Genomic DNA, 25,755 nt, shown 5'->3' with positions numbered 1-25,755 from the left:
TTGGCCCTTGTCCGTTCGCACTTGGGCTATCCAACACAGGTTTGGTCCCCCCAATCAATCGAACCGACTAAATGTATCGAACAAGTACAGAGAAGGGCTACCAAATACATTTTAATGTTACCCTTCCAAACAGAAATGTCATATAAGGAAAGGCTTATGCAGTAAATTGCTTACTACCGATAAGTTAGTTACTGACACGAGATGATGGGTTTGATATTCTTATACAAGGCTACCAATGGTCTAATAGACATTGACAGTGACATTCTACCGCTTCCTCGGAAGACTACTAGAGTAACAAGATCATCCCATAACAATGACATTACCACCTTTACTTCAGAGAAATGCAGAACTGTAACCTGTCAACGCTCTTTCTTCATCCGCACAAGCAGGATTTGGAACTCTTTTACCTTCTTCTATAAGAGTCAACTCCCTATCGCTGAAATCCTTCAAATTTAAACTTTTTGAATTTCACATGAACGCTCTCCTGAATTTATACGATCCTGTAAATCCTCGAAACTGGAAATCTGTCTGCCTGAAGTGCAACACGGCTCGACCACTTAACTGTGGCTTTACTTGCTGCTTTTAACCTAATTATAATTTACTTGCAATTTTTGTTTGTGACCACAGTAAATGGTTTCGCTGTTGTGGCAGCCCTGTCCATATACTTACTTTCTTTTTATGTTTTTACAATATGGACGAAGTTAAATAACAATAATAATAAAATTGAAAACGTAGAATGACTGCAAGGTCGATTACAACCACAGACCAACAGTCATTTTTATAGAGTTGGCCAATTTGGGTGTTCCAACTTGACTTAAGGTTGTAAACGCCTTCCGGAAAAGTTTAACCATAATAAATGGAAGATGTTTCATCCTTAAACTCGCACGAATGCTGACTAGCAAGTGTTTAAACCATTTTTTTTTTCAATTTTTTCTTCAAAGAGTTTGCCAGTTTTTGTGTTCAAATTTGATTGAAGGTTATGAGTTCATGAAACGTTTAACCACTCTAAATTGAAGCCTGTTTCATCATTAATAACAAGGGTGACAAAGTACTCCTCAATTTTGGCGCGAATTTGTAATTTCACATGTGAAATTACAATGTTGCCATGGCAACTTTCCTACAGTGCCAAAATGGTGTCTTATGAATGTAATTTGTCACCCATGATATTAATAGCTAATCAAATCGTATACTAGTGAAATTAAGGAATACTTTCACTTGCGTTTTGTCCAAAATCAAATAATTCCCTAATTTCACTCGTCGCCATTTGATTACCCACACTAATCAAATTTGCAATGCTGATTGGCTAATCTTTCAAGCTTTTTAACCTTCTTCAGTTTTGGGTGGCCATTAGACAAACACTGCTTAATAAAATTACTTTCTGAACATGAAGTCGCCATGTCCATCAAGAGGTAGATACATAGCTCAGAAACTTAGAATATAATGCACTGACTCAGCAAATGACATGATAAAAATTAACCTTGACTGTTTAACCACTGGTTCATGTCACAAAAGACAATAAAATGAATAGCCGCATGTTATGTACCTGGACTGTCCATGCTGTATCTTTGTCTATTGGCTGTATTCTGCAAGCAAACACTTGAATAGCCTGGTAAAAAATATCATTAATGTATGACATTTTCTGAAAAACTGAGTCAAATTCCCCACCTCTGCAACAACGAGTAAAGGTGGCCAAAATAATACCCTTATGAGAGTGCAATGTACTGGTATGTACCACTCACCTTTTGTTCAGCCATCTCTCACGAACGCGGGAAGTTCATTTGAACGCCTTCTGGATGTTTTCTAGGATGGCGGAGTATTTTCCGAGCAACCTCGTTCCCAGGGCTTTTCTCTCACTACTTGTGGAGGGAAAAGCTCTGGGAACAAGATTGATGACCATCATTATCCAAGATGGTGGCCATGTCAAATTCCCCACTCTGTGGATATGTAGCATGATCAAAATCCCCACCATGGGGACAGACCTCACAGTCAAAGTCCCGTGGCTTAACATTGATAGGTGCATAAAGTTTTGCTGAATATCAGCGTTGAATAGCATTTGGGCAAAATGAAATATATTCCTTGGTTAAGTTTTAATCTGGGATTAGCGTTAATTGGCTTTTGGAGTACAAATACCGCGAGATATTTGTACTCGTTTTGGGTGTTATTTTGTACTCTGCTGACTGCAGTTGAATAATAAGTAATGGTGACAGGACTGAGTGGAGCCCAATTCGGTCTGTAATCATACAAGTGATAACAAAATCGGACGCATATGATTACAGACCGAATTGGATGACACAAAGTCCTCTTACCAATTCATCATAAAAATTACAAACGGTGTGCATTTAATTAAATAAATTTCTGGACAAAATCATCTCTAAGAGACATGAGACAAGATGTGGTAATCTTGTTAAAACCCTAGCTCAGGTTATTGGAACAAACCATTGTACTGTACCTGGAAAGGGAATGAGTGAAACTGAGATGGAAGTTGTAGGAGTCTATCAACGGGAACATCTTCTTCAAAATCTCCTTTATCCACATACTGAATCTGAGGGGAAACAATATTACTGGGTCCTTGAATCAAAGACGTTATCAAAGGATACATGGCCTTCTTTTTTCAAACAAAAACGTGATCACAAGAAATCAACACTTAATCAAAGTGGTTGGCCACACTTGCAAAGGCTAGAACATTAATTTTGATGACTCTCAGGGCTGTCATCAGCAGCCAGTTACTGCGTTGAGAATATCCACTCACTCAAAAAATTTTGAATAGCCGGCATCAGCAAACAGTTACAAAGGTCCTGATTTTAATTGCAAAACAGAGCACTTAATGAAAGCATATCAAGGATGTGGAACTGAGTTTACCTCGACATACTTTGGCTTGTTGCTATGGGGGTCTCTGCCTGTTATGTGACACACTTTAACTCTGAAAGCAGAAAAATGTAACAACAAAAGTTATTATTATGAGGTGTATTTAAAACAATTTCAGAATCAGTTAATTTTCAATGGCAAATAGAATTAGCATGTCCTTCTTTAAGCATGTCAAGAAAACGCAGCTGGTGCAAGATTCGTATTAAATTTTAAGAAGAGGGGCACCACTGACACCAGTCGTTCAAAAGCAGGCTATTACATGTAACCACAATTGAGCGCCAATTGAGGATTTGCTTACTTGTCCAAAAAAAACCTAAATATGTAATGTGGCGCTCAACAAAAACAAAATGTATAGGTTAAACTTGCAGGCTAAAAAATCTTGACGAAATTTTTTCGTGATCAGTAAAAAAACTGCAATTTAATTTCCTGCAATCCAGGTTTGTCTTAATTGGGCTTTGAGCAACCGAGTCTGAAACAGTAGTTAAAATACCTGTGAAAAGAGCTGCTTGCCGACATGATAGCACACAGGTCTCCAACTGAAACCACTTCATGTTTGATTCTAAGCAATGGATCAGCAAACCATCTACTTATGGACATGGTCAATTCCAAAAACTCTTTGCTATCTGCAGTGTGACTATAAGAGCCTGCATTGTGTGCTTCAGCAGGTCTGTGTCCGATAATTCTTACCCAATAACAAGAGGTACTCTCGACACTTAGAACCAACACCTGAAAAAAAGTCAATGCCCTGTGATGACTTTTATTTTCTAACTCGACAGATACAAATCAATCAGCATTTTGACCTTTGGAACACACACAAATTGTTTTGAGGAAACGTTAAGATTGTTGACATGTGTTAGCTCAAAACAGTGCAGAAATCCATGCACACCTTGTTGATGAAATTCAATGTTAAATCTCCGCCAGAGCACTCTCGTTTCTTGCCAATTGATCAACAAGGGAAATTATTATTTTTTTACCAGCTATACTTTGCAATCATGTATTCAATTTGAAACCCACCTTGACTATCCCGGATGTAGGAATTCCTCGAAGTGGCTTATCAAGCTTCTCACACAGAGCATGTCTCATGCCGCAACGTCTATTTTGGGTCTTAAACCTATCAAAGATGTAAAACCCTTAATGTCTAGTTGGCATTTGAAATTGAAAATAATTATGTTCCCTGCTTCAATGGTTACAGTATCTCCCGAAGAGGGCAGGAGTGGGGAGGGAGGTGGTTAGATCGGAGGGTTAGAAAAGCCCCTTAATATTAATTTCTTAAATAAGGTCAGATGATCAAGGCCTAACAGCACAAAAGCATGATTAGCATCCTATCTTCAGTGGTTTCATGGGTTGCCTGTGGGCAATTAGAAAAAAAATTAATACTGATGATAACTGTTCATGGTACCTGCAAGTTCCAAAAGCTTTCACATAATAACACAACTCTTTCTTCCTTTCTGTTTCCTGTAGACAACAAGCATGAATACAAAACTATGTTTGAACCAAATTAAAACATTCACTCTTAAGGTGAGAAACTCCTTAAAATGCACACGTTATATTATTTTTGCACTTTGACTCCTGTCATATTATCGTATATCATAAAAGGAGTGAAATATACATGGAGTTACAGTACCTGTGTTGTTGGTATGTAAATTAAGGTAACAAAGAGACTGCAATTTTAGTGATTGTTGCCTTGTTCAGTGAGTGTGGAAGGTAAGGAAGAGGAGGAAGGGCTGCATTCAAGATTCAGGAGATTCCTGGTTTCGTGAACTGACAAACTGAATGGAAGACTGAGTGGAAGATTTAGGAGCAAGACATCACTGACATCTAAAATTAATATCACCAATGACTACTTGGTACTGTCTGTGAAAAGACCATTTCCCTTATGCACCATAAGATGATGTAAAAATTATAGTGTTACACATTAGAAAGGTAAAGCTTGAGGCAATCCTGATCTGTGTTGGCCCTTTTTAGCAGCTAAAGGCAGCCTTGGGCCTCTTTTCAGGGGATCCCTGCAGTTGCTTGATGGCCCATCAGTTAGATCATTAACGTTTTGCCTGCTTAACCAGATACAATGTAGATTTGAGATTGGAAATACAAGTCCCCCTTGCTTGTATGATTTGTACTTAATATTCCGCAAAGCCGTTGACTGAATTTTCCTTTTGTAGTGGTCACTAGCAGAGTTTCCCTTGATTTCTTCTTCCCCATGCTTCAAACTTCCCAACAATCAATGTGAAGTTCACTACCTCACTTGCACCACTAGTGAGGTAAAACCTCTTCTTAGGGTAACACACAGCAACACAGCTGTATCTTAAGTTTCGTTGGTGGGTTGACCAAAACCTCCTACTTTTAGATAGATTTATTAGTGGCTGTTTAATTAACTTGCCTGAGCTGTGATCTCAGTTACCATATCTTGCAGTGATGATGGTACCTCTTGTCCAGATCTCTTCACTAGCTGAGCAACAATAGCGGGAAACTCAGGCCTGCACTTGTCAGTGACAAACATAACAGAAACGCAGCCATGTTCCTTGAGGAAACAAACCAATACATTACATGTATGTTTAGTAGCACTGTCAGTTACCTTAAACTTAGAATGATGCTCCTGCTGAATAACGGCCATTCAAAAAGTAGTACTTTATGACATCTTAAAGTGAGGTACTGGTGGTAACAGTATCTCTGATTATTGAAATGTTTTCGAACTGAGGATCTCAGTTCACATACATGTGCACAAACAAAAAATGGATCATCATGAAATACTTCTTGTGTACTTGTACCTTGTTACTCCACGCAATTAACATGTCTTTGATAACCACAAAATTCCTCTCGATCAAATTGGAATAAACTAATGACCACTCATATTTTTTTTTGTTGAAAAGCATGAATCACACAAGTCAAACCTTATTATTAGTCTTTGAAAAAATTTAGTGATGTTCATTTATTCCAAACTGCACTTTAAGTTGACTATGTAATTACTTGCATGTAAACACAGAAAATTAACCTAAACATAATGAGAATAAAACTACTGATGTACATTTATTACTAACAACTGTGATAAATTATCACCTCTGATGATGTGAATGTCTCAGCCAGGGTACTTAGTCGCTTCCGCAGCTTTGTCTTTGAGCCAGGAAAGTTATAATGTATTACACATGAAGCATTTGTGATGTTCATTTGATCTATGACTTCGTCAGTCATGACTGCAAGTAAGATAAGTCAATCAAAGAAAGGGGGTTATGGTTTTGGTCAGTCAATGCATTGGTTGACATACCACTCTACATCACTTGCAACCAATGTTTCGGCCGACAAATAAAACAAGTTGGTTGATACATGACCAACCAATTGGCCAATGCAACGGCATGAAGAGTAATAACATGAAAACAGTAACTGTTACAGTATACATGTAAATGTAGTAAGACCCTTGGTAGGATGCGCAATACATCTCTTCAAATTTTTTCATAAAAAATGTGACTGAAGTCTACCAAAGAATCAGCCACGTCTTAAAACACATTTTTAAAAGTCACCACATATCAGTTTAATAAACTTTAAAAGTGAATGACAAACGACAAAGACTTCAAACTCTTCCCTCCATAAGCACAATAGTCCATAAAAATAAAAACTATTTAAAATGAAGATAACTGCATGTACAGTACAGAGTGAGGTAATAAAATTACTAGAAGGCTGTTAGGTATAACAGCAGCCACATGGCGATACGAAAACAACATTGTTTGGGGGGAGGGGGTTAGATGGAAAGACTTTGGGGAGGGATTTGTCTGAGTAAAGGAAAGTGTCTCAACCCTTTTGACGCTTATTGTAGTTCCAGTCCAATACTGAGAATACATGTACACCTGTACCAATATGGTAGTAATGTATACTGTACATATGATATATTTTGTGTAATTTCATAATAATAATTAGAATTATTATTATTAGACAATGGGTCCACTCTAACCTTCAACAAAACAGAGATGCCCTAATTATTGATCCAATGAAAGGTTACACACCACTTCAACCTGTCTTCATACATTTTACCAAAAAGAGAGCTACTTGGTAACCAGTTACTGGTACTTTGTCTTGAGATCCGGAGATCCTGGGTTTAAGACCCGCTCTGACCACTCAATGAATTCGATCCTTGGTAGTTCCTGGTTCAACTTCTTGGCTGAACTTCCGAATAAATAGAGTCCCCCCCCCCCCACCAGTTCAATCAAATTGATAAAGCAGAAATCCAACATGGCAGGCGCACGTTAAATATGACAGGTAAATAATAAACGAACCTTCAAAAGCAAGTTATCCTCGTGTATTTTCTATCTTGTGTAAAAGATATTCCTCGTATTTTGTTGTAAGGAGCCCTGATAGTTCGCGATTGCGTGCCAAATACACAGTTGAAACTCTCCATATTCTGAAATTCTCCCTCAGGTTTTCTCCAGTGAAACATCACTACTCCATTCTATTGTGCTCTACCATTGGATGTTATTCTCTGTCCGATATAATTTCATCGACAATTGGTGTAATCTTTGGCGTGAATTTCAAAAAATTATGAGGGATTTATTTTTTCTGTTGTTCCATTGCCTGTATTTCATTGGCCCTGAACAGCCCCTATGGGGATTGGTCAACTTTATATGTATAAGATCTTTCCCTAGAATTACAGTCAAGCCTGTGCCTTCAGTTTGCAATTCATGATGCGTTGAAGATTGTAGATTGTATTAATCATCAATTGGCATTTACACATCATAATTATTTGATTAGGTATGGGCAATAGTCCTCCTGCTAAAGCTGCATTTTTGGGGGTATTTTTAGCAGTGATGGTTGGGCCAGGTTGAAAGCTAGCAACTTGTGCACACATTGTTCATTTACTGTACAAAGGAGCACTGTTATCTGAACAGAACACCCACCCAAGCGTAACCCATTGACTCCAAGGAGTGGGACTTACTCTGTCTAATACCAAACAATTTTACTCGTCTCATCAGTGGGGGAGGGGGTGGAGAGTCAATGGGGTAACCAAGGATCTCATTATGAAGAAAATTACTTTACCTAATATTGGCATAGCTTCTGTAGAGTGAGGTGTGTTCCACTGCCTTTTAACACTTGCTAGTTCCTGAGGCTCCAAGTACTCGTGGGCTATCAGAGTAAAATAGCAGTTAGCTTTGAGGATTTCCGCAATGTTTTCTGCCTCTGCAGCAGTGGACGCAAAAACACAGATGTCTTTTGCTTGCTCTTTTGTACTGCTGAATGATTCGATGTAGCCTGTGATACAAAAGGTAAGAAAAAAACACAAATATGTCATCATTATGCACTCTGACAAAACAGAACTATTAAAATCTACACTGAGGGCAATGAATTATTACTAAGTGTACTGAGAAAACCTGTTGTTGGTGACTGGCATTTCAAAAACCAGTGAGCTGAAGTCATTTTTGCGGTCAACAATAATTATTTAATTCTATTAACCTATTTATCCCCAAAGCAACCTCCATTGACCAGTAAAATTGGATGGTTTTACACAGACTAAAATCTATTAGTCTCTCTCTGAGGACTACAAGGGTTAAAGTGGACATAGTCTTTTAGCGGACCTAGACTTTGTTAACTGAACAATACTATGAGGATGACTTTCAGTCTGCTTTCCCTCGTACATGTAGCATGAGTACTTACAAGTACAGACTTACAGGTGTATCAGACACTCCGAGATGACCTGCATGCAAATTCACCAAAGTTGGTGACTCGCTTGTAAGTGAAAACTACAAGTATTCACTATTTGACTTTTTCACATCGACCAATTAAAAAAGATGAAATCAAAGTCTTAATATTGTTCTGTTATTGTGTGCAAATCAGAAACGTCAATCCCCTGTAAATAGCTGCTTCTATCATGGTTTGGGACCATTGGTTGCACTCAAAATTAAAATTCAATGCAAACACTGTAAAGCAAAATTGCTTTAACGTGATACATGTAACCTAAATAAATAAAAAGATTGATTTTTAAAAGGAAAAGTAACACTATAATCATGGTAAAATTGCCCTTACCAATCAGGGGGACATCCCTCTGAGAATCATAACACACAGTGGAAATCTGCTGAACCCCCCTGTAAATAGCTGCTTCTATCATGTCTGAAATGACTAACACAGGATTTCCAAGGTAAGCCTTGACCAGCGATGCTACACCTGCACTCCATGACGTTGCCATGACAACTGCTTGACGTGGAGCTGAGCGACTGGACTGTGATTTCAATAGCTTGCCATAGTGCCTCATGATGTCTTTGATCTCTGATGTGAAATCTTCAACCATGATATCTGCATCATTGAAAACCGTGTGGCACAATCTATTCAGATTGACACAACCTTTCCTAAGCATGCGGAGAAAACATGGTGGTGTAGCAATCAATATTTCACACCCATTGATCAGTTGAATAACTTGATTGTCCTCTGCACCACCAGCAAATATCAGCTGCACACGAATTTCTGTGTTTCTTGACAACATTTGAGTGCAGTGGTAATAAATCTGATCTCCTTTGTACCATGTTGGAACCAAAATGAGAAGCTTTGGCTATTGAAAGAGGAAATAACAGTTAACAATAATAAAATCACCATAGAACTCGAAATTAATTTAACCAATAGACCATTTTACAGCTATGTGCTTAGTTACCTGTCCTTTAAATGCAAATGAGGCTGGAGTTGACCTTGTTATGATACAGACTTCCTTGCTTTTCTAAGTTAATGATGTTGTTCTCATGCTAATTACACGTAGTTGGAATTTACACAAGAAAAGCAGTGAGGTTTCTATCAAAACAAGGACAGCTCTAGCCAGGTAACTACCGGTAAGCACACAAAATGGTCTACTGAGACCCACCATTCTTTCAACTGTTCTCTACACATTTCTTTGTCACTAATTAATCATTGAATTTTAATGCAAGTGATTGATTCTGTCATCCACATAACCTGTACATTTGGTTAAACAAAGATAAGTATTTTAACCCTTTGATGTCCAAACCAGCCTAAATCGGCCAGACTTAATATTTTACTCTGTCTAACGCCAGACGATTTTACTCGTCAATGGAGAACCCCTGGGAGTCAATGGGTTAAGATTCAAAATTAATAATTAGTTACCAGTTACGTTACTGTATTATAGTATATGGTTAACGTAATTAGGTATCTTTTCCGTAGTAAACTAATTTTTAGTTATTACATAAATATATATACCGGTACATGTATCTAGTGACATAACATTATTATGATATTAACCCATTGACCCTTGGGAGTGAGACTCAACAGATTTTACTCTGTCTTACGCCAGACAATTTTACTTGTCAACTGGGGGCATTCTGGGATGCCTGAGGAGTGAATAGCTTAAATTTGCCTGTTTCCATTTGGATAACAAAACAGGCAATAAGCTCTAGACAGTTCCAACAACATTGGTCTTACTAATAACTTACACCGCTGGATGGAGGAAGCTCTTTATAAAGTACTCTTTCTTCTACCAACAGATGCATGATGGGGACAAGGTAAGCCAATGCAGGCCCTTCACTCGCAGGACAAACACCCACCACATCACGGCCTCTTGTTATGGCAGGCCACACGTGCGCCTGGATCAAACTTGGTGAAGAAACATTTAGTTTACGTAGATAACGTGCAAAAAGAGAGTTGTCAAGTGTAAATACTGGCTTTGGTGCTGGGGCGCCCTCTGTCTGAATGACAACACCACCAGAAAATGTTGTCCTTCTTCCGCTTGGGGTATATGCAGATGGACTTAAAGACTTGGCAAGAAGTATTTCTGAGGGCAGGGGTGTCTTAACGGATGGCAAAGAGGGGCTAGTGGAGGTGTGCTGTGTCCTTTTTAGAAGAATTTGCTCTTCTTCAATGCTCTCATAGCCCACTGGTCCACTACATTGTGTACCTAAAGGAATGGTTTGCAATGAATTACACGAGGATACTGCAGGTTCACGACACCCTGATGTTTCGGAGGAAGATCCATGAATTTCTGTATACTGCATTTCATTAGCACTTGTTAGATGTTCTATTAAAGAAGATACATGTATTCTTTGGGTGTTTTGGTCCCCTTTTGACTTTTCTACACAATTTTGCAATGGCGTCTCCACTCTGGGTGCAAAGGTGGCAGATTTTGAAATACAGTGTGAAGTCTCTCTGCTACTACCAAACAGCCCATTTATGCTCGATGCATGAGAGGCTAATGGGAGTTCTGTCCACTTTTCCTGTGCAAGTAAAATGTTGTCATCATGAGATGCTAGTTCATGAACTTCATTTCCTGAAAACCCAGAGTCCTCCTCATTCAAAGATTTGCAAGTTTTTCTTTGGACTCTCTCTTCTGGTTCGCTTGATGAGCCACTGCTGTATTGAGAAGCACGGTATGGAGGGCTCTTCTTGAGAATGGGCTTCAATATCAAAGAGTCTGGAGACTTCAGAGGGATTTCTGAGTACCTCTGGATATTACCACTGCCTGTTGCAGGAAGCCTTGACGAAAGGAACCGCACATGTCCAGATTTTTCCTCCATTGATAAGGTCTCTATTTTCCTGTTAAATGACCCTCTTCCTGCACTGTTTGAATAGCCATTGTCACTCGGTTGCGATGACTGAGCCATTACATCTTGGGTAACTCCCCTGGGGGTAAGGGGAACAGGTTCACTATGGAACCCATTTTCAGCCTCACACATATCAGATACGTGTTTTCTCAGGATATCCACAGGAGAGTTCCCTGAACTTAGAGATCTGTAATTGTGCCTCTGATGATCTGTCCTCTCATCATCAGTGCTGCTTGACTGCTCACTGCCAGTAAACTTGCCATGGCTAATGTACTCTTTAAGATTTTTAATGACATCAGATCCTTGCCTCTGGAACGTTTTATTTAGTGCCTCTAGTTTAGCAGCTTTGCATGGGCTAATGCCAGGAGTTGGTTCCACTTCAGCAAGATATGTTGCAAATCCATTAATTACCAGTTCATCATTAATGCACATCTGGTGGAAAAATGATAAAAATAATAGTTTGAGTGATCACTTTATGCAATGAAAAATGGTGCCCACTGCCAAAGAAAACACTACTTCAAATGTAACTTAGTACTTGTGACCAATTCCATCTTGTTCATGTTTGTACAATATGGGCAAACTATCCTTTACATGTAACTGAACTGACCAGTTAGAATGCTTTTAATTAAAAGTAAAGATTGAGAATGAACAATATTCATTGTTACAAGCTCCTTTTCTTTTCACAACCCCATCAATTTGTTTTTTTTTTTTTAATTTCACATTGATTTTTCTCGCTGAATATGGCAAAGAAAAGAACTCAAACTGTGTGCTGCAGCTGTGCAGCATGCTTATTTTGTTGTTTTTGAATTGAGTGCTTTTATTGTTTTGTGTCATTTCCATACATCGCGTCACCACCATCTTTCCTTAATAACCACCTTGATTAACCCAGTTTCACGGTTCTTGTTGGTGTTTCCTACTATCAATTTCAACCTAGTTTAAAATAAAATGACCTAGTTTGCTTGCAATTAACCTAAGGAACAAAATGACCTGCAACATACATGTATACTGAAAATATCAAATCTAATTTTGGCCTCAAATTCATTGTACGGGTTGAACATTTTATTTTACGCACAATTTGCCATAACACACAAGTTATCCATTTGCATGCAGTAGGTTCATAACACAAAGGAAATGATTGCAAAAGTAATTCCAATGAATTAAATTACACTTCTATGGCATTTTTCCATTTTCCTGCATCAGTGCTTTCAATTATTTCAATAACAATGGAATTAATAGGGCTGACGTGACAGTTTACCCGTGCGCAGAGACATGTAACTCTCCATTTGAGGGCTGCAACCAGCAAACAGTCTGAAATTTGAAGAGTGCTCAATCCTTTGCAGGAGTCAAACCGACAACCTTATGATTACTACCAGTAGTTCGGATGCTCTAGATAACACTCATTTCATTCAACAGGGTAAACTACATGTTGCCTGTTTTAGAATGTCATTAGGTATGAGACTGCTAGTATGAAATTATTTTGATGAATACTTGACCCGTTTGATTTCAGCCAATGTCTTGCTGTTCAAGAACACCCAAAAAACTAATTCGACATTTCGAAGTTCCATGTGATAGATAAATTTATTATTGTAACCACTATCCTTCCCAAAAAATGCAGCTTAAGAGGCATACTCCCTTTTCAAATAGACAGGGAAAACATCATTTTTACCTTCAATAATTATTTTCGTTAACATGGCGCTTACTCCTCCTTACCACTGACAATAACAATATTATTATACTGTAATTATTACACTGGTTTAGTAATCAGTTATTTAATCACCTGAGATAGTCCAGAGTCTGCCATCAACAGAACATGATATCGACCCTTTTCATCCTGCCTTTGAACATGAACCCGAAGTTTACATCCTAAATGAAAATGAAACAATACTGTGTGCAGAATTGCTTTTACTGCACATTTTATTAAGCTAAACACAAACTGTCTTTTGGCTTTTGGCAATCAAATTGAAATCATAATAAATAAATTTAGAGTACTGAGCTTCTTCTTCTTCTTCTTCTCTTTCCATAAGAACCAAAGATGCTGATTGGTGGATCTTTTAAGGGTGCAAATTTAAAAAAGGTCAAGCACTCCATGTACAGTCTACACGTAACAAGTGATGGAGCGTCTGTTTTCTGGCTGATTTCTCGGTGTCAATTGCTTCATAATCTTCAATTTTACAATCACATTTCTGTAAATTGACTAATGTCTTATCAATTATTATATTGATAATAATAATAATAATCAATGAACAATCTCTGGAATGGTCTCAGTTAAAATTCTACAGCTCATCGTTTGGCTTTGGTATGGACGTTTGATTGATGGTGGCCTAAACAAAATTTGGTACACATGTAGTTGGTGCTTGCAGATAAGATTCTGCAGATTTATGAAATGCACAGTAAATACAAAATATGTACTCTTCAATGCCTTTCCTAGGATCATAACAAAATTTAAGAGCTTAAGGTTATTTAATTTAGGTAGTGCACAAGAATTAATAAGATTTTTGAAGACTACAAATGTAGGACTTGGGAGTGGAAATGATTTGTGGTGGGGGTAGCGAGGGGATTGGGTAAGAAGGGTTGAGTGGGAATGATACAAGGTGTAGTGGAGTGCATTATTAGAGTTGATTGGTTGATCAATAAAGGTACATGTACAGTGTACTGTACCTTGGATGTTATTTTTCACCAAGCTTGTTGCTGCTTCATCCCAGCGATCTGTTGTTCTGTAACACAGCGCAATTTTATTGAGTAAATCTTATTCATTTAATCATAATCTGGAGGGGTGGACTGGTGACCTCTTTCCTACAATGCCCAAGGAGCTAGACGTTTGGTAAAAAGAAACACAGGGTAACACACCCCCTTCCTACAGATTAGACAATCATTTTTCTGAACAGATTTCCTATAGCTACATATTTTGGAAAAAAAATAATAGTGAAGAGTCTGAAGGGCATGTAGAAATTGCACAACCACATCGAAGAACACTAGTCTAAAATTTTACTGAATTGAGTAAGAGTCATGTGATCATCATTTTAATGCCAAAGTTTGCTTGAGAATCATATTTTAAGCAAACATCCCCTAAATTGTTAGGGTAAAAAAAAGATGACCATGTAACGTACAGTTTTCGATCAGACCTGTCATGCTTGATAGGTCTTTCGCCAAATGAAAAAGCCGCCTAGACATGAAGTTCCCCTAGTACACATACTTCCGAACATGTACAGTATATTCTGTAGGGCAGCTACATGTAAAAACTCACTAAAAGAGCTTTTAAAGTATTATGGGAACCATTTTAGGTAATTCTGACAAATTTAAAGACATCCATTCGTTGGGTGCCCCTGAGAACTGCATCACCCTTTTCTTCAGACATGTTGACAACTACACCAATTATCCACCACACTCTTTCTTAATTTTCCTAAAATTCATTACAGTGTATTTGCAGGTAGCATTTCAGGAAAGAGCCAATCAGTATGGCAAATAGAGGAAGTGAAAGAAACTTCACCAGATAATAAGATTGATCCTTGAAATAATACAGATCTAGGACTGATTTCCAATACAATGAGTGCACAATTGTAATTAAGGCACTCTCCTGATGGAATGGGAAGGAAAAAGATGCACACTTTGGCCAGAAACTTTGGAAAGTTTGCTGATCATAAATTTTGACCCAAATATGAGCAACTGTTGTAATGGCGAAAACAGCCCTGGTTCGGCTTTTCTAACCCATTGTAGTTCATTCCATCCAAGCCGCCCCTTTATCCTGAATGAAGAGACTTCTTTTGAGTACTCACTGTTTGGACGTGGTCAGATCAAAATAGGAAGTCACAAGTCCAAGTGGCTTAAGTCCTGTTAAAAAGCATTCCATGGCTTGAAATGGAATGTTTTGGAATTCACTCGGAACTTCTCGTATCCTGGTAAGAGCACAAGGGATCAAAGTAATTAAAATTCTCATTTACCTAGATGTACATGTAAATAATAGTTCCAGGTTCACTTCTAGTTGACAGTAAATCTATAATGCATTCAATCTTTTAACAGTTCACAAGTTTTTCCTTCAGACAAAATGGGAGGACATGAAGAGCAGATTAAAATGTTCTTCACACTTCCAAGCAACATCACTACTTATAATACATGTAAGGTGTTAAAATTTTGCCACAGTCACTGTGATAAATGAGTTTGACCTTGTAACCTCTTCAAGAGGTCTGCTTAAAATTGTCCATAAATGCACCTACACTTGTGATTAGATGCACACCCAATTTGAGCTTTTTGAAAACACACAAGTGCAATAATTCCAAATTGAACAAGAAAAGTCGTATGATTACTTTTTAATATCATACAGAACAAAATTACAGAGCAAGTTCCGGTTCAGAAGTGACACACCACAAGTTCAAGCTGCACGCCACCAAAACAAAAGATTAATATGATTGGTTTTTACCAAACTCTATTGTTTATTTAATATTAGCTAATCTAACTGTGAATCCTGTGAGCAAAATGATATTTTATTTTAAAGTTAAAGTTAATGTTTATGAGCAATAACCTCTGAGCCCTCTGTCTCTGAGTCCTGCTCCTATCACATGGTGGCCTCTTTGGAGCCACATTAGCCTGTTCCAGGCTCTCAGATAGTCGAGAAAACGAAAAGAACTGCGTGTGAAAAGCGAGTGGGGGCTTGGGTCGAGGCGAGGCGGGAGAGCCTGTAAGCATCTCTTTAAATTCTTCATTCCGGTATACCAGCTCCTGGTATACCCTCTGATTGGTCAATTTTGACAGTTTACATCAACACTTTCGTCATCATTTTGATTCACGCGCGGAGCACGAAAGAAAGAGGTCAACTCTGTCGCCGAGTGTCTTAAAGTATTCCCAAACGTACAAGCCCTCAGATTCGAGCAAAAGTTGTGTCTGTTCGACTTTAATAAGTCGAAAAAACGATCCGTTTGCAATGCTTCCAACTGGTTTTGGTAAAAGCATAAATTTTCAGTTACTGCCGCGCGTTGCGAAAGCGCTTCAATGTTGTGATACGACATCTCTCCACACCACTTAAAATATAGCATCACCGGGTACGATATATAGTTCGCATTTGACACAACTATTATGTCCCATGCACGCCACAATTGTTAGCATTCAACGGCGCTCTCTGAAAACTCTGACAAACGAGAAAAATACAATATTTTGTTATTCTTTCTTATGCAAATACTTGGCTGCGTATTCGAATTCACCAGCTAGGGTCAATTAAATTTCTGCCTTCATCGCCTTCGAAAAAGTGAGAGCAAAAAGAAAAAACCACTTTGAAAGAGCGCAAAAATTTGCCGAAAACAGGCTTGTATTTCCGTTGTATGTCTCAAAGCTTTAAAAGATCAAGCGATTTCAGGAAGCGAAGGTGATGGCTACGTGTCTGTATACTGCGAATGCAATTGAACCCATCCACATGAAATATCAATCTTTCACATTCATTATCGGTTGTTCTGTTGCATCAGAGCTGAAGTTTATTGATGAGATCATCTTATCATCTAGGCCAGAAGCTTCAATGGTCGGGTTTCTGTTTTCCTTGAAAAAGTCAACAGAGCGTCGGGAACTCGCAGCTTTCAAACTGGTCGTGTCTTTTGGTCGAATTTGCTAAATCTCCCGTCGGTGATTTCCTTGAAACTCGTTTCCCGGTTGCTTTGACAATGCCTTCGTTCGCTTGTAAAGTTATTTTCCTAAAAGTGCCTTAAATTCTGGCTAACGTACTCACACAAGTGAGAATTAACGCATCACCTCTGAACAACAATAAAAGAATCGCGCTTGAACTCGCGTGGGACCACACAATGCCGCCCTTTTTCAACACTTTGACATTGACATTTTGACATGCAAAAGGTTATTTGCAAAGTGGGCGGAATGAAGAATTTAAAGAGATGCTTACAGGCTCTCCCGCCTCGCCTCGACCCAAGACCCCACTCGCTTTTCACACGCAGTTCTTTTCGTTTTCTCGACTATCTGAGAGCCTGGAACAGGCTAGAGCCACATGCCCTGTAATCTGAAGGCATTTCATTTCTGCCTTTGTCACATGGAGTAATTCCTATTTTCAGAGGTTATTCCGTTAGCTCTTTAGTTTACTGTAAGGAGTACCTTTACTGTTTACAAATTTTATTATGGCTCATCTGCATGGCAATTCGAAAGCCACAGGCCCTCGCCATCGTCGTTGGGAAAATCTCACTTCACTGTCGACGAAAGTTCTCCTTCTTCTTTGTCTTCACGCTCTCTATCTGCCCATAACTGGCATCAAAGCCGAACTGACTTCCCGCTTCCCTGTTCCTTGAGTCGATTCTGCGTGTTTCAGAAGGAGTCAAATGAAGCTTTCACGAAATCATACAAGGCGGTCGACTTCCCGCCAATGCAAAACTCAAACACTTATCCATCCGGTATATTGTTCTTTGTTGCTCCCTATAGGATGTTTTCACTCAATCTCTAGAGACACCAATAACAATGGAGAAATGTACAACTTCTGGTGAACAAACAAAAGAAGCTACACTGTACTGAGAGATCTTCTGCTTTTGTGCATCAACATGGCGGCAATGACGTCACACGAACACGACCCTCCAGCACTGGCATCGGGATCTAAGCAGACCATCACCTGGTCCACACATTGTGAATCTCTCAATAACCCATCCTTGTCAAACCAACAGCACAAGGAGGCATTTCCCCGATGGCCAAATACCGACGTTCGACAACCCTGGACAACCGTTTGATCTTTGACTGCTGAATTTATTGTGGTGATAGTAGTTTAAATCCTCCGCTTGTTAGTGAAGTGTTTGATCTTTGGCCTTTGTCATTTAACTCCTCTGCCTGTTATTTTACTGTTTGATCTTTTACTGCTGAATTTTGTTATGGCCAAAGAAAATACTTCCTCAGATTGTTACTTTAGTGTTTATTTACTTATACAGCGCCCTTACAAGTTTAATTCCTTTGAGTGATATTTTCGGGTTGGATCTTTAAGTGCTGAATTAATTAACGTATTGTGGCCATAGAAGTTTATTTCCCCTTTTTTGGGTTTGATCCTTGACTGCTGATTTTATTGTGGCCACAAAAAAATAATTTCTCCAATTGTTATTTTAGTGCTTGACCTTTACAGTAAGTTCAGAATTTTTTGTGACCTCACAAGTTTAATTCCTCTGATTGTTATTTTTATTAGTGTTTTGATCTTTGCCTTGTAGATCTATTGTGGCCATAGAAGTTAAATTCCCCTGCTTGTGGATCTTTGACTTCTGAATCTCTTGTGGCCATGGGCTCCCCCCGCCCATTAATGAGTAAAATTGTCTGGCGTTAGACAGAGCACAATCATTCTATTAAGTCTCACTTTCAGGAGTCAAGGGTCAGGTTAAAAAAAAAAAAAAGGAACATGATTGTTATTAAAAGGATAATTCATTCCATCCAGAATGTTTACTTACCAACAACAAGGAATAAGAGTACTTTCAGCTAAATCCACAAGAAATACACTGTAACAAAGTGAAAAACTCATTTGTTTGATTTTTGTATGTAATGTATTTTAGAACTCATAAAAAGCAGATTGTTCAGGAATTTCCAACCTGGCCTGAGGTCCACAAAGAGTCTGAAGCACATTTTGAACCCTTGCTCTGTACCAGAATTTATCAGAAGTTCTTCTCACAACACACATCTAAGGAAAAGAATGATGATGATACTGTAAACTCCTTATTGTATTAAAATACAGTAGTGTGTAATTTATGAACAGCTCTTTAAAATGGAGCCATAGTTTGTGAGTGGATGTAAAAATGGATGATGTGGGCTATACTTAGTGCCTAGTAGATAATTTTTACTTCCATTCTTGTTTATTATTATAACCCGCAATTCAAATAATATACATTTATTTCATTCACTGCATCCTTTCAGAGGAACACACTAGTCCAGCAAATTACAAAATTGAAAAATAATGTGGTTGCAAATTCTACAGCGTACATATGTACGCTCTCATTAAGAAGAGATGATGATGATGATGATAATGAAAATTAAACAAATTTTGTTAATTAAAATTGATTCATTAGTACAAACTATGTATCTTTGTTGCAAGGACTGGCATGCAGTCATGTTCTGTATTATTCACTAGACATTAACTTTTAACCTTTTCTTTTTTATACTAAACATAGTTTCCAAGGATCCCCATCTACTGCAACAAACAACCTTGCTTGCCAGGAAATTTTACAGAAACATGTGGTAAGATTTAAAAAGAAATGTCATTTTAATTCTGAGGATCACACTGACCCTCCATTTAAGAATTTAGGAACATTAAAATTCCATGATCTACTTTCATTACAATTTGGTCATACAGACATTTTCTCCTATCAAATAGGAACTCTTACTACTAAACTACAGTAGCAGTAAATTTACCCAAGACAGAGAAGTTCACACATTATTTTGAAAACACACGAGTGCAAAGTACTTCCAAATTGAATGAGAAAAGTCGTATGATTTATTACAAGAGAATCCACACCACATGTCATTTGCCTTTCTGCAAATTGAGTAATATCAAACAATAATAATAATTAATTTTTATTATTACAATCTTAGTCCAGCTAAGTCTAGCAGAGACGGCGAGCAGCCTCTCTTCTGCTCCAAAATCACTGAAACGAATGCATACGATGAACTTTCAAAATGGCTGAAGCTGTGAGTCGCAAGTACTGTGGGCGTTGGAGTAACCAAAACAGCCTTAGCAACCCAGTCAAAATGAGCCGGCAGCCAGCTATTTGGCCGCCTACAACACAATATCTGCTGCTTACTTCGAACTCACCCTTGTCAGACTTGTATTCAGGATGAGGTTGTTTGAGTTGTTGTTCATCATTACGTTTCGACTACATACTGCTAGCCTTCATCCTTTCTCAGCCTATAAGGTCTCTTCTAAACTTCCAGTTCAAATTGTAACCAAAAAATACACCACATAAACCCTAGCCGCACACAATCGCTTCTGCAGGAACGCATTCATTGCGTGGGAAGTGAGCCGAATAGATTATCAGCGTCAAAGTTGTTGCAGGTACAAATACATGTAAGATGGTGTCCTGGAAACGATCTCGTGGCGTTGGCGCAGGGACTCGGCAAATTTCTAAATTTTTTTGTACGGTATCAAGTATGTAGCCCCGGAAACCCATAGCTTTGCACTGAGATTATATATAGCTCAAACGATTTGAAGATCTGAAGCCTTCAGTTTAACTGACTCTGTGTAATAATATACATTGTATTATGACGCAACTTTCATGAGTTTCTCACTTTCACAGTTGAGAAGTACTTGCTACTATATAACTTTAATTTGAAAACTGAAGGTCTTGTGTGACTCTTAATTCATTACTGTTATCTTAATGCTATTTAATAGGAGCTCAGTTTACCCTAAAATGCACCAGATGCAACTATTTGAAGCCAATATTTTCAAACTTTTCCAGAGGAGCATGCCCCTGCACCCCCTTAGCATGCAAGGGACTCCGGCCCTTGAAGCAGCAGCCTTGGGCCTTTGCTGCCTATTACTATAGCCAGCTTGCCTACTACTCAAAAACATTTTGACTGGGCTGCCTTAGCCATTTGAAAGTTCATCGTACGTGTTTGCTTCAATGATTTTAGAGCAAGAGAGAGACTGCTGACAGTCTAGGTCTAGCATAGGTAAATTGACTGACTACACACTCTTTCCTCACCTGTCCCTTTACCAATGGATTGATGATCTCTTGTGCTGTAGAGTTTCTGAAATGGTCATTGAGCTTTCCCATGAATTCAGACTGTGCAAGAGGGTGTGCCCAAAAATGTCCAGCATCTATAACCTGTGTTGAACAAAAGTTTTTGTATTACTTTTTATACAAATAAACCCAGTTTCATTAAGTTCTTTTGCACTGTCACAGTGTGCATGGCATCATGGTCTCAATAAAGTGTACTACATCACATGTTCATCCATCATGGAATTGTCACTTTGTTTTTTCATCTACATGTTAATACAGTAGATATGGTAGGTGTCAGAAGTGATTAAGTACAGTACCCTAGAATTCCGAAAGTGCCCCCCCCCCCCCCCGAAAGTAACCCTTTGAGCGGAGTCTCCTTCAATCTTCCTAAATAAGTCGGGAAGAGGAAGGAGGAATCTGCCATCCACCTCAACATTCTCCAGTTTTGACTTGACAACCCTTTTTTTTTGGGCATGATAAATCGCCACGGCATCATCAACATTAATTTTCTTGAAATTCACAATGCATGGCAATTTTCAACTGTCTAAATTCCAATGAGTATTTCCTCTGTATGTCGGTTCCAGAAACTACATTGTAGTCTCCCAGAAACATATAAATTTTTCAAAAATTTGGTTTTATCAACAGAGTTGATAATGTAAATTGGCCACCGTACAGAGATTCTTTTAGAATCTCTGTACGGTGGCCAATTTACATTATCAACTCCGTTGATAAAACCAAATTTTTGTATACTACTTCCCCACCGACGCAGCGCCACAGTTTCTTTAGAAACTACCCCTTCATCTATAAATTTTTCAGTAAAGTATGAACTACACTGTATCTTGAGTTTCCAAGGAAAATTAATGATTCCTTGGCTGTCGTGTTTGCCAGAGTTGTTCGAAAATATCCCGACTGTTTGCTTTCATTTTGTCGTTTTGTGGTGACTGGTCATGCGTGACTGACACCGTATACATTCAAATTTCAATTTCCATTTCAATACAAAATTTCGAGGCCACTAGCAAAGTCCTTCCTCCTCCCAACTTACCTATGAAGATTGAGGGAGACTGCTCAAAGGGTAAAACTGCTATTGCTTTAATTTCAAATCACCAGTGTTAACATTATGATAATGTTTACAATAATAATGACATTAACAATAGAATAAAAACAATTCAATGAAACAATAACTTATTCTATAGATACTGATGAAATACCTGAGGAGTTTTCCTTTTACTAGAAACTGAACATCTTCACTGCGTGCAATGAACAGATCATTTTTATCTTTCACATGTAAGAATATGTGTCGTCATGGTAACGAACATGATTGGCCAATAAAACGTAAGCTTCCTCTTCACTGTAAGGCACTTTTGCGCTTTAATATAATTCTTCTCTACTACATTAACATTTTTATTGGAAAATTTTACATTATCGTGATTTGTTTTTCATAACATTCAAATCTTGTTTCATGTTCCACAACATGCGTGCTTTAGCAGTTGGTGACCACTCTTTTCTTTAAATCTGGACATTTCATCAATATCTATATAATAAACAGAACATTACATGGCCGCTTGGGGATACAAATTCTATCTTCGTGTGCTGAAAGTACAATGTATCTCTCGTGAACGATACTTTCAGCACTCGAAGATAAAATTTGTATCCCCACGCTGCCACGTAATATCCTCTATATTAACACTTAATATCCATAATAACTGTTATTAATATTGATAAAATTAACATTATTAATATTAAGTAATAAATCATCATGATAGAATAAAATACAATCATCATGATCACCAAAACTTGTAGACGAAAATATACCTAATCAGTTAAGTAAATGTATACAAACCTTAAAGATCTCAATATCCAAAACCATGGCCATCATGTGTGACTTGGGTTAAAATCACTACTTGCTTTCTAAACCAAATAAAAAATTATTAAGAAAGAGGCAAGAGAGCACGTTGCAACATGTATATAAATAATAAAGCCAAGACACCTTCTGAGAGATTAACTTTAACTTGAATGGTTTATGATCAAATACTGAAACCAAGACTCAAGACTCAAAATTGATTTATTGTTATCACTATCATAACATGCACATGTAGAATCAATCATGCTGATAATCATAATAACAATGACAATACTAATCAAAATTTAACTTTTATCTATCTCTTTGATCGTGAGTGGGCAGTATCCTGAAAATCCAGCAATTTGATTGGTTGCAGGAGCAGGCAGAATTTTCCTATCTCTCAACCACGGTCAAGGTAATCAAGGACGCTAAGTGATGAGCGAAGCTGCGAATTTAATGAGCAAAGTTTCACTTTGTATTAATTTTTTCTAAATTTTGCCAAGTTTGTTGACTTAAACAAGCAAAATTCACAAAAATAATGTAAAAAAATACCCATTCATTTTAAAGTTCTTTTGTTGACACGTTGATGAGACAAAACTGTATCAAATAAAAGTACAGTATGATTCCTCATGACCTCAGGCACAGTTCTTCCCTATAAGGACCTCCCGGCCAGTGAATAACATATATTATTAGAGTCTCGAGCCGTTATAGCTGAGTACAAAATAAATGCTCTGCTAATTGGAGAGACAGTAAATTATCAGTCTGAGAGCAAATCAACTAAAGGCAGAAGAAAAAAATTTTTGGTGCGCGGGAGAAACCGGACTACCCAGAGAAGAGCCTCTTGGAGCAGAGTAGAGACACAACAAAGTCAGCTGGTGTACCAGTCCATGGATTGAAACCAGCCCACATCGGTCAAAAATGAGTTCTGCATGACACCAATGTGGCAACCTGCCACCTTCAATTTCCAGTTTAATCTTTTTGGTCCTTGACTACATGTATGATTTTAGAAAAGACAGAACATCAGTGCTTGCAGATCAGATAATTAAATGTCCACAAAACAAAGAACAAAGAGAACATAGTTCAATACCTAATCAGCAAGGCCTAATCAGAATAACACTGGTTTTTTGGTTCTCTGCCGTCTTGTGCTAAAAATATTACCAGCACTCTTAAGAACCCTACTGCTTGTCTCACAAAAAAGATCACCCAGGGCATCAAAATGTGCAAGAACATCTGGGACAAACAAGCTTGTGGTTCAACCTTTAGTTCTTTAGTCTGAGACTCATGTAAGATCATTGGGAATGCATTGCTAAGAAGCTATACCTTAGGGTTAGCTCTGTAGTTACTAAAACAAGGAATGACCTACAATGATCTACCATGACCTACAATGACCTACCATGACCTACAATGATCTACAAAGACCTACAATGAGAGCTCTACAATGATATACAATGACATACAAAGAGCTGCAATGATCTACAGTGATCTACAATGACCTGCAATGAGCTACAATGACCTACAATGAGCTGAAATGACCTACTTAAGGACGGTGCCTACATGTACTAATTCAAAGGTACATGTATTTTGGCCCTGGTTTATGATTATGCAGGAAAGGTAGATCTTAACAAATGTTATTGAAATCCAAAAAGAAAATTGGGGGTAACCACACATTTTTCAAAGATAATTCATGAATAATCTTTGCAAAAACCTTTAAAATACAAAGCAATGTATGGCATTCTTTCTCAAATTAAAGCTTTATTATCTCTCAAAAATGCATGGTTACCCCCAATTTTCTTTTTGGATACCAAGAGTACTTACTAAGATCTACTTTATCCGGATAGTTTTAAACCACACAAAAATATCCCTGAATTAGTAAGCATCACTGATAGGAAACTGGAGTACCTCGAGATGCGCAGAACGTACATGTATGACCAATAGCAATAGTAGGCACCGTCCTTAAATGATTTACAATCATTGAAAGAGAAAGACAAAAGGGGATCGTGCTGAAGAGTTTGGTGAGCGGAAAACATCCATTGTGCATTGTCACGCAACGCTTTTAGTCCATTGCATGACAGCCCAAATGATGACAGCAATTACGCACATGGCCTTGAAGGCAGAAATAAACTGCAAAAAGACCCTTGAATGGTTTTCCTTTGTTTTAAGGCTTAACTGAAAAGGTAAAAATTTCAAGGCTTTAGAGAAGACAAGATTATAAACAAGCTATTCTTCCCACAATGTTCTGTTTGGTTCAGAGTGCACAATGAAAATTCTCAACTTGCACAGCAACGAAGTTTTGATTGGTTCAAAGCGCAGAGTGAAATGTTTTTAACCTTTATACTGCAAACATGCTGCAGAGCCCTCAGGTCATTAGCTAATTTTAGCTTATAGTGTACCTCATTGTAGGTCATTGTAGATCATTGTAGGTCATTGTAGATCACTGTAGGTCATTGTAGGCCATTCCTTGTTTTAGTAACTATGGGGCTAGCTCCTTTTTCAAGGTTGAGCACCTCTGAGAGAGCAATATTAATACTTGTTATGAATGTACCAATCTCGACCTCAAAGCTCTTCTCTTGCCTGAGGGAGAGAAGAACTCTGGGCAACCCTGAAACAAAGTGTGGTTTTCGTGAAGAACAATCAAAAGCGTCTCTAATTGGTGCATTCACGTTAGCACGAGGAGTGAGCAGGAGCAGTAAGGTTCAAATAGCCATTTTTTTGCTAAAAGAACCCTTTTACAATGACTGCAAAATTCTCACGCACTCATTGGTTAATTTTTATTGTCAATTAGCGGACAGACACATAAATTTATAATTTATGCATTTGGAAGAGTTTAATTTATGAAAGATTTTGTGAAACATTGATCTGTCACTTTTTAACCAAT

The 25,755-nt window shown here is 38.0% G+C and overlaps 1 protein-coding gene across 5 annotated transcripts in view; it reads right to left on the bottom strand.

Annotated features, from left to right (window-relative positions):
- Nucleotides 1–25,755, bottom strand: part of LOC137994133 (putative ATP-dependent RNA helicase TDRD12) — a 59,943-nt gene that overhangs the window by 33,399 nt on the left and 789 nt on the right. The window contains exons 1-19 of one of the 5 annotated variants that reach the window (XM_068839813.1): nucleotides 25,271–25,288; nucleotides 22,881–22,948; nucleotides 21,023–21,145; nucleotides 18,917–19,005; nucleotides 18,779–18,826; nucleotides 15,152–15,271; nucleotides 14,037–14,092; nucleotides 13,156–13,241; nucleotides 10,275–11,810; nucleotides 8,869–9,388; nucleotides 7,885–8,097; nucleotides 5,920–6,053; nucleotides 5,243–5,383; nucleotides 4,265–4,320; nucleotides 3,880–3,976; nucleotides 3,356–3,591; nucleotides 2,860–2,920; nucleotides 2,450–2,542; nucleotides 1,544–1,606 (exon numbers count right to left, since the gene is read on the bottom strand). In XM_068839813.1, the coding sequence (XP_068695914.1) occupies nucleotides 1,544–1,606; nucleotides 2,450–2,542; nucleotides 2,860–2,920; nucleotides 3,356–3,591; nucleotides 3,880–3,976; nucleotides 4,265–4,320; nucleotides 5,243–5,383; nucleotides 5,920–6,053; nucleotides 7,885–8,097; nucleotides 8,869–9,388; nucleotides 10,275–11,810; nucleotides 13,156–13,241; nucleotides 14,037–14,092; nucleotides 15,152–15,271; nucleotides 18,779–18,826; nucleotides 18,917–19,005; nucleotides 21,023–21,145; nucleotides 22,881–22,916 (3,708 nt within the window). In that variant the 5' untranslated portion in view covers nucleotides 22,917–22,948; nucleotides 25,271–25,288. Of the gene's footprint in view, nucleotides 1–1,543; nucleotides 1,607–2,449; nucleotides 2,543–2,859; nucleotides 2,921–3,355; nucleotides 3,592–3,879; nucleotides 3,977–4,264; nucleotides 4,321–5,242; nucleotides 5,384–5,919; nucleotides 6,054–7,884; nucleotides 8,098–8,868; nucleotides 9,389–10,274; nucleotides 11,811–13,155; nucleotides 13,242–14,036; nucleotides 14,093–15,151; nucleotides 15,272–17,459; nucleotides 17,594–18,778; nucleotides 18,827–18,916; nucleotides 19,006–21,022; nucleotides 21,146–22,880; nucleotides 22,949–24,779; nucleotides 24,791–25,270; nucleotides 25,289–25,755 lie in introns of those variants that run through there. The other 4 variants (XM_068839815.1, XM_068839805.1, XM_068839810.1 and 1 more) reach the window with 4 other exon arrangements.

Source organism: Montipora foliosa, chromosome 1 (assembly GCF_036669935.1).
Source record: "Montipora foliosa isolate CH-2021 chromosome 1, ASM3666993v2, whole genome shotgun sequence".
Taxonomy (NCBI): domain Eukaryota; kingdom Metazoa; phylum Cnidaria; class Anthozoa; order Scleractinia; family Acroporidae; genus Montipora; species Montipora foliosa.
Note: the sequence above shows the minus strand (reverse complement) of the source record. Positions and strands in the feature narration are given on the sequence as shown.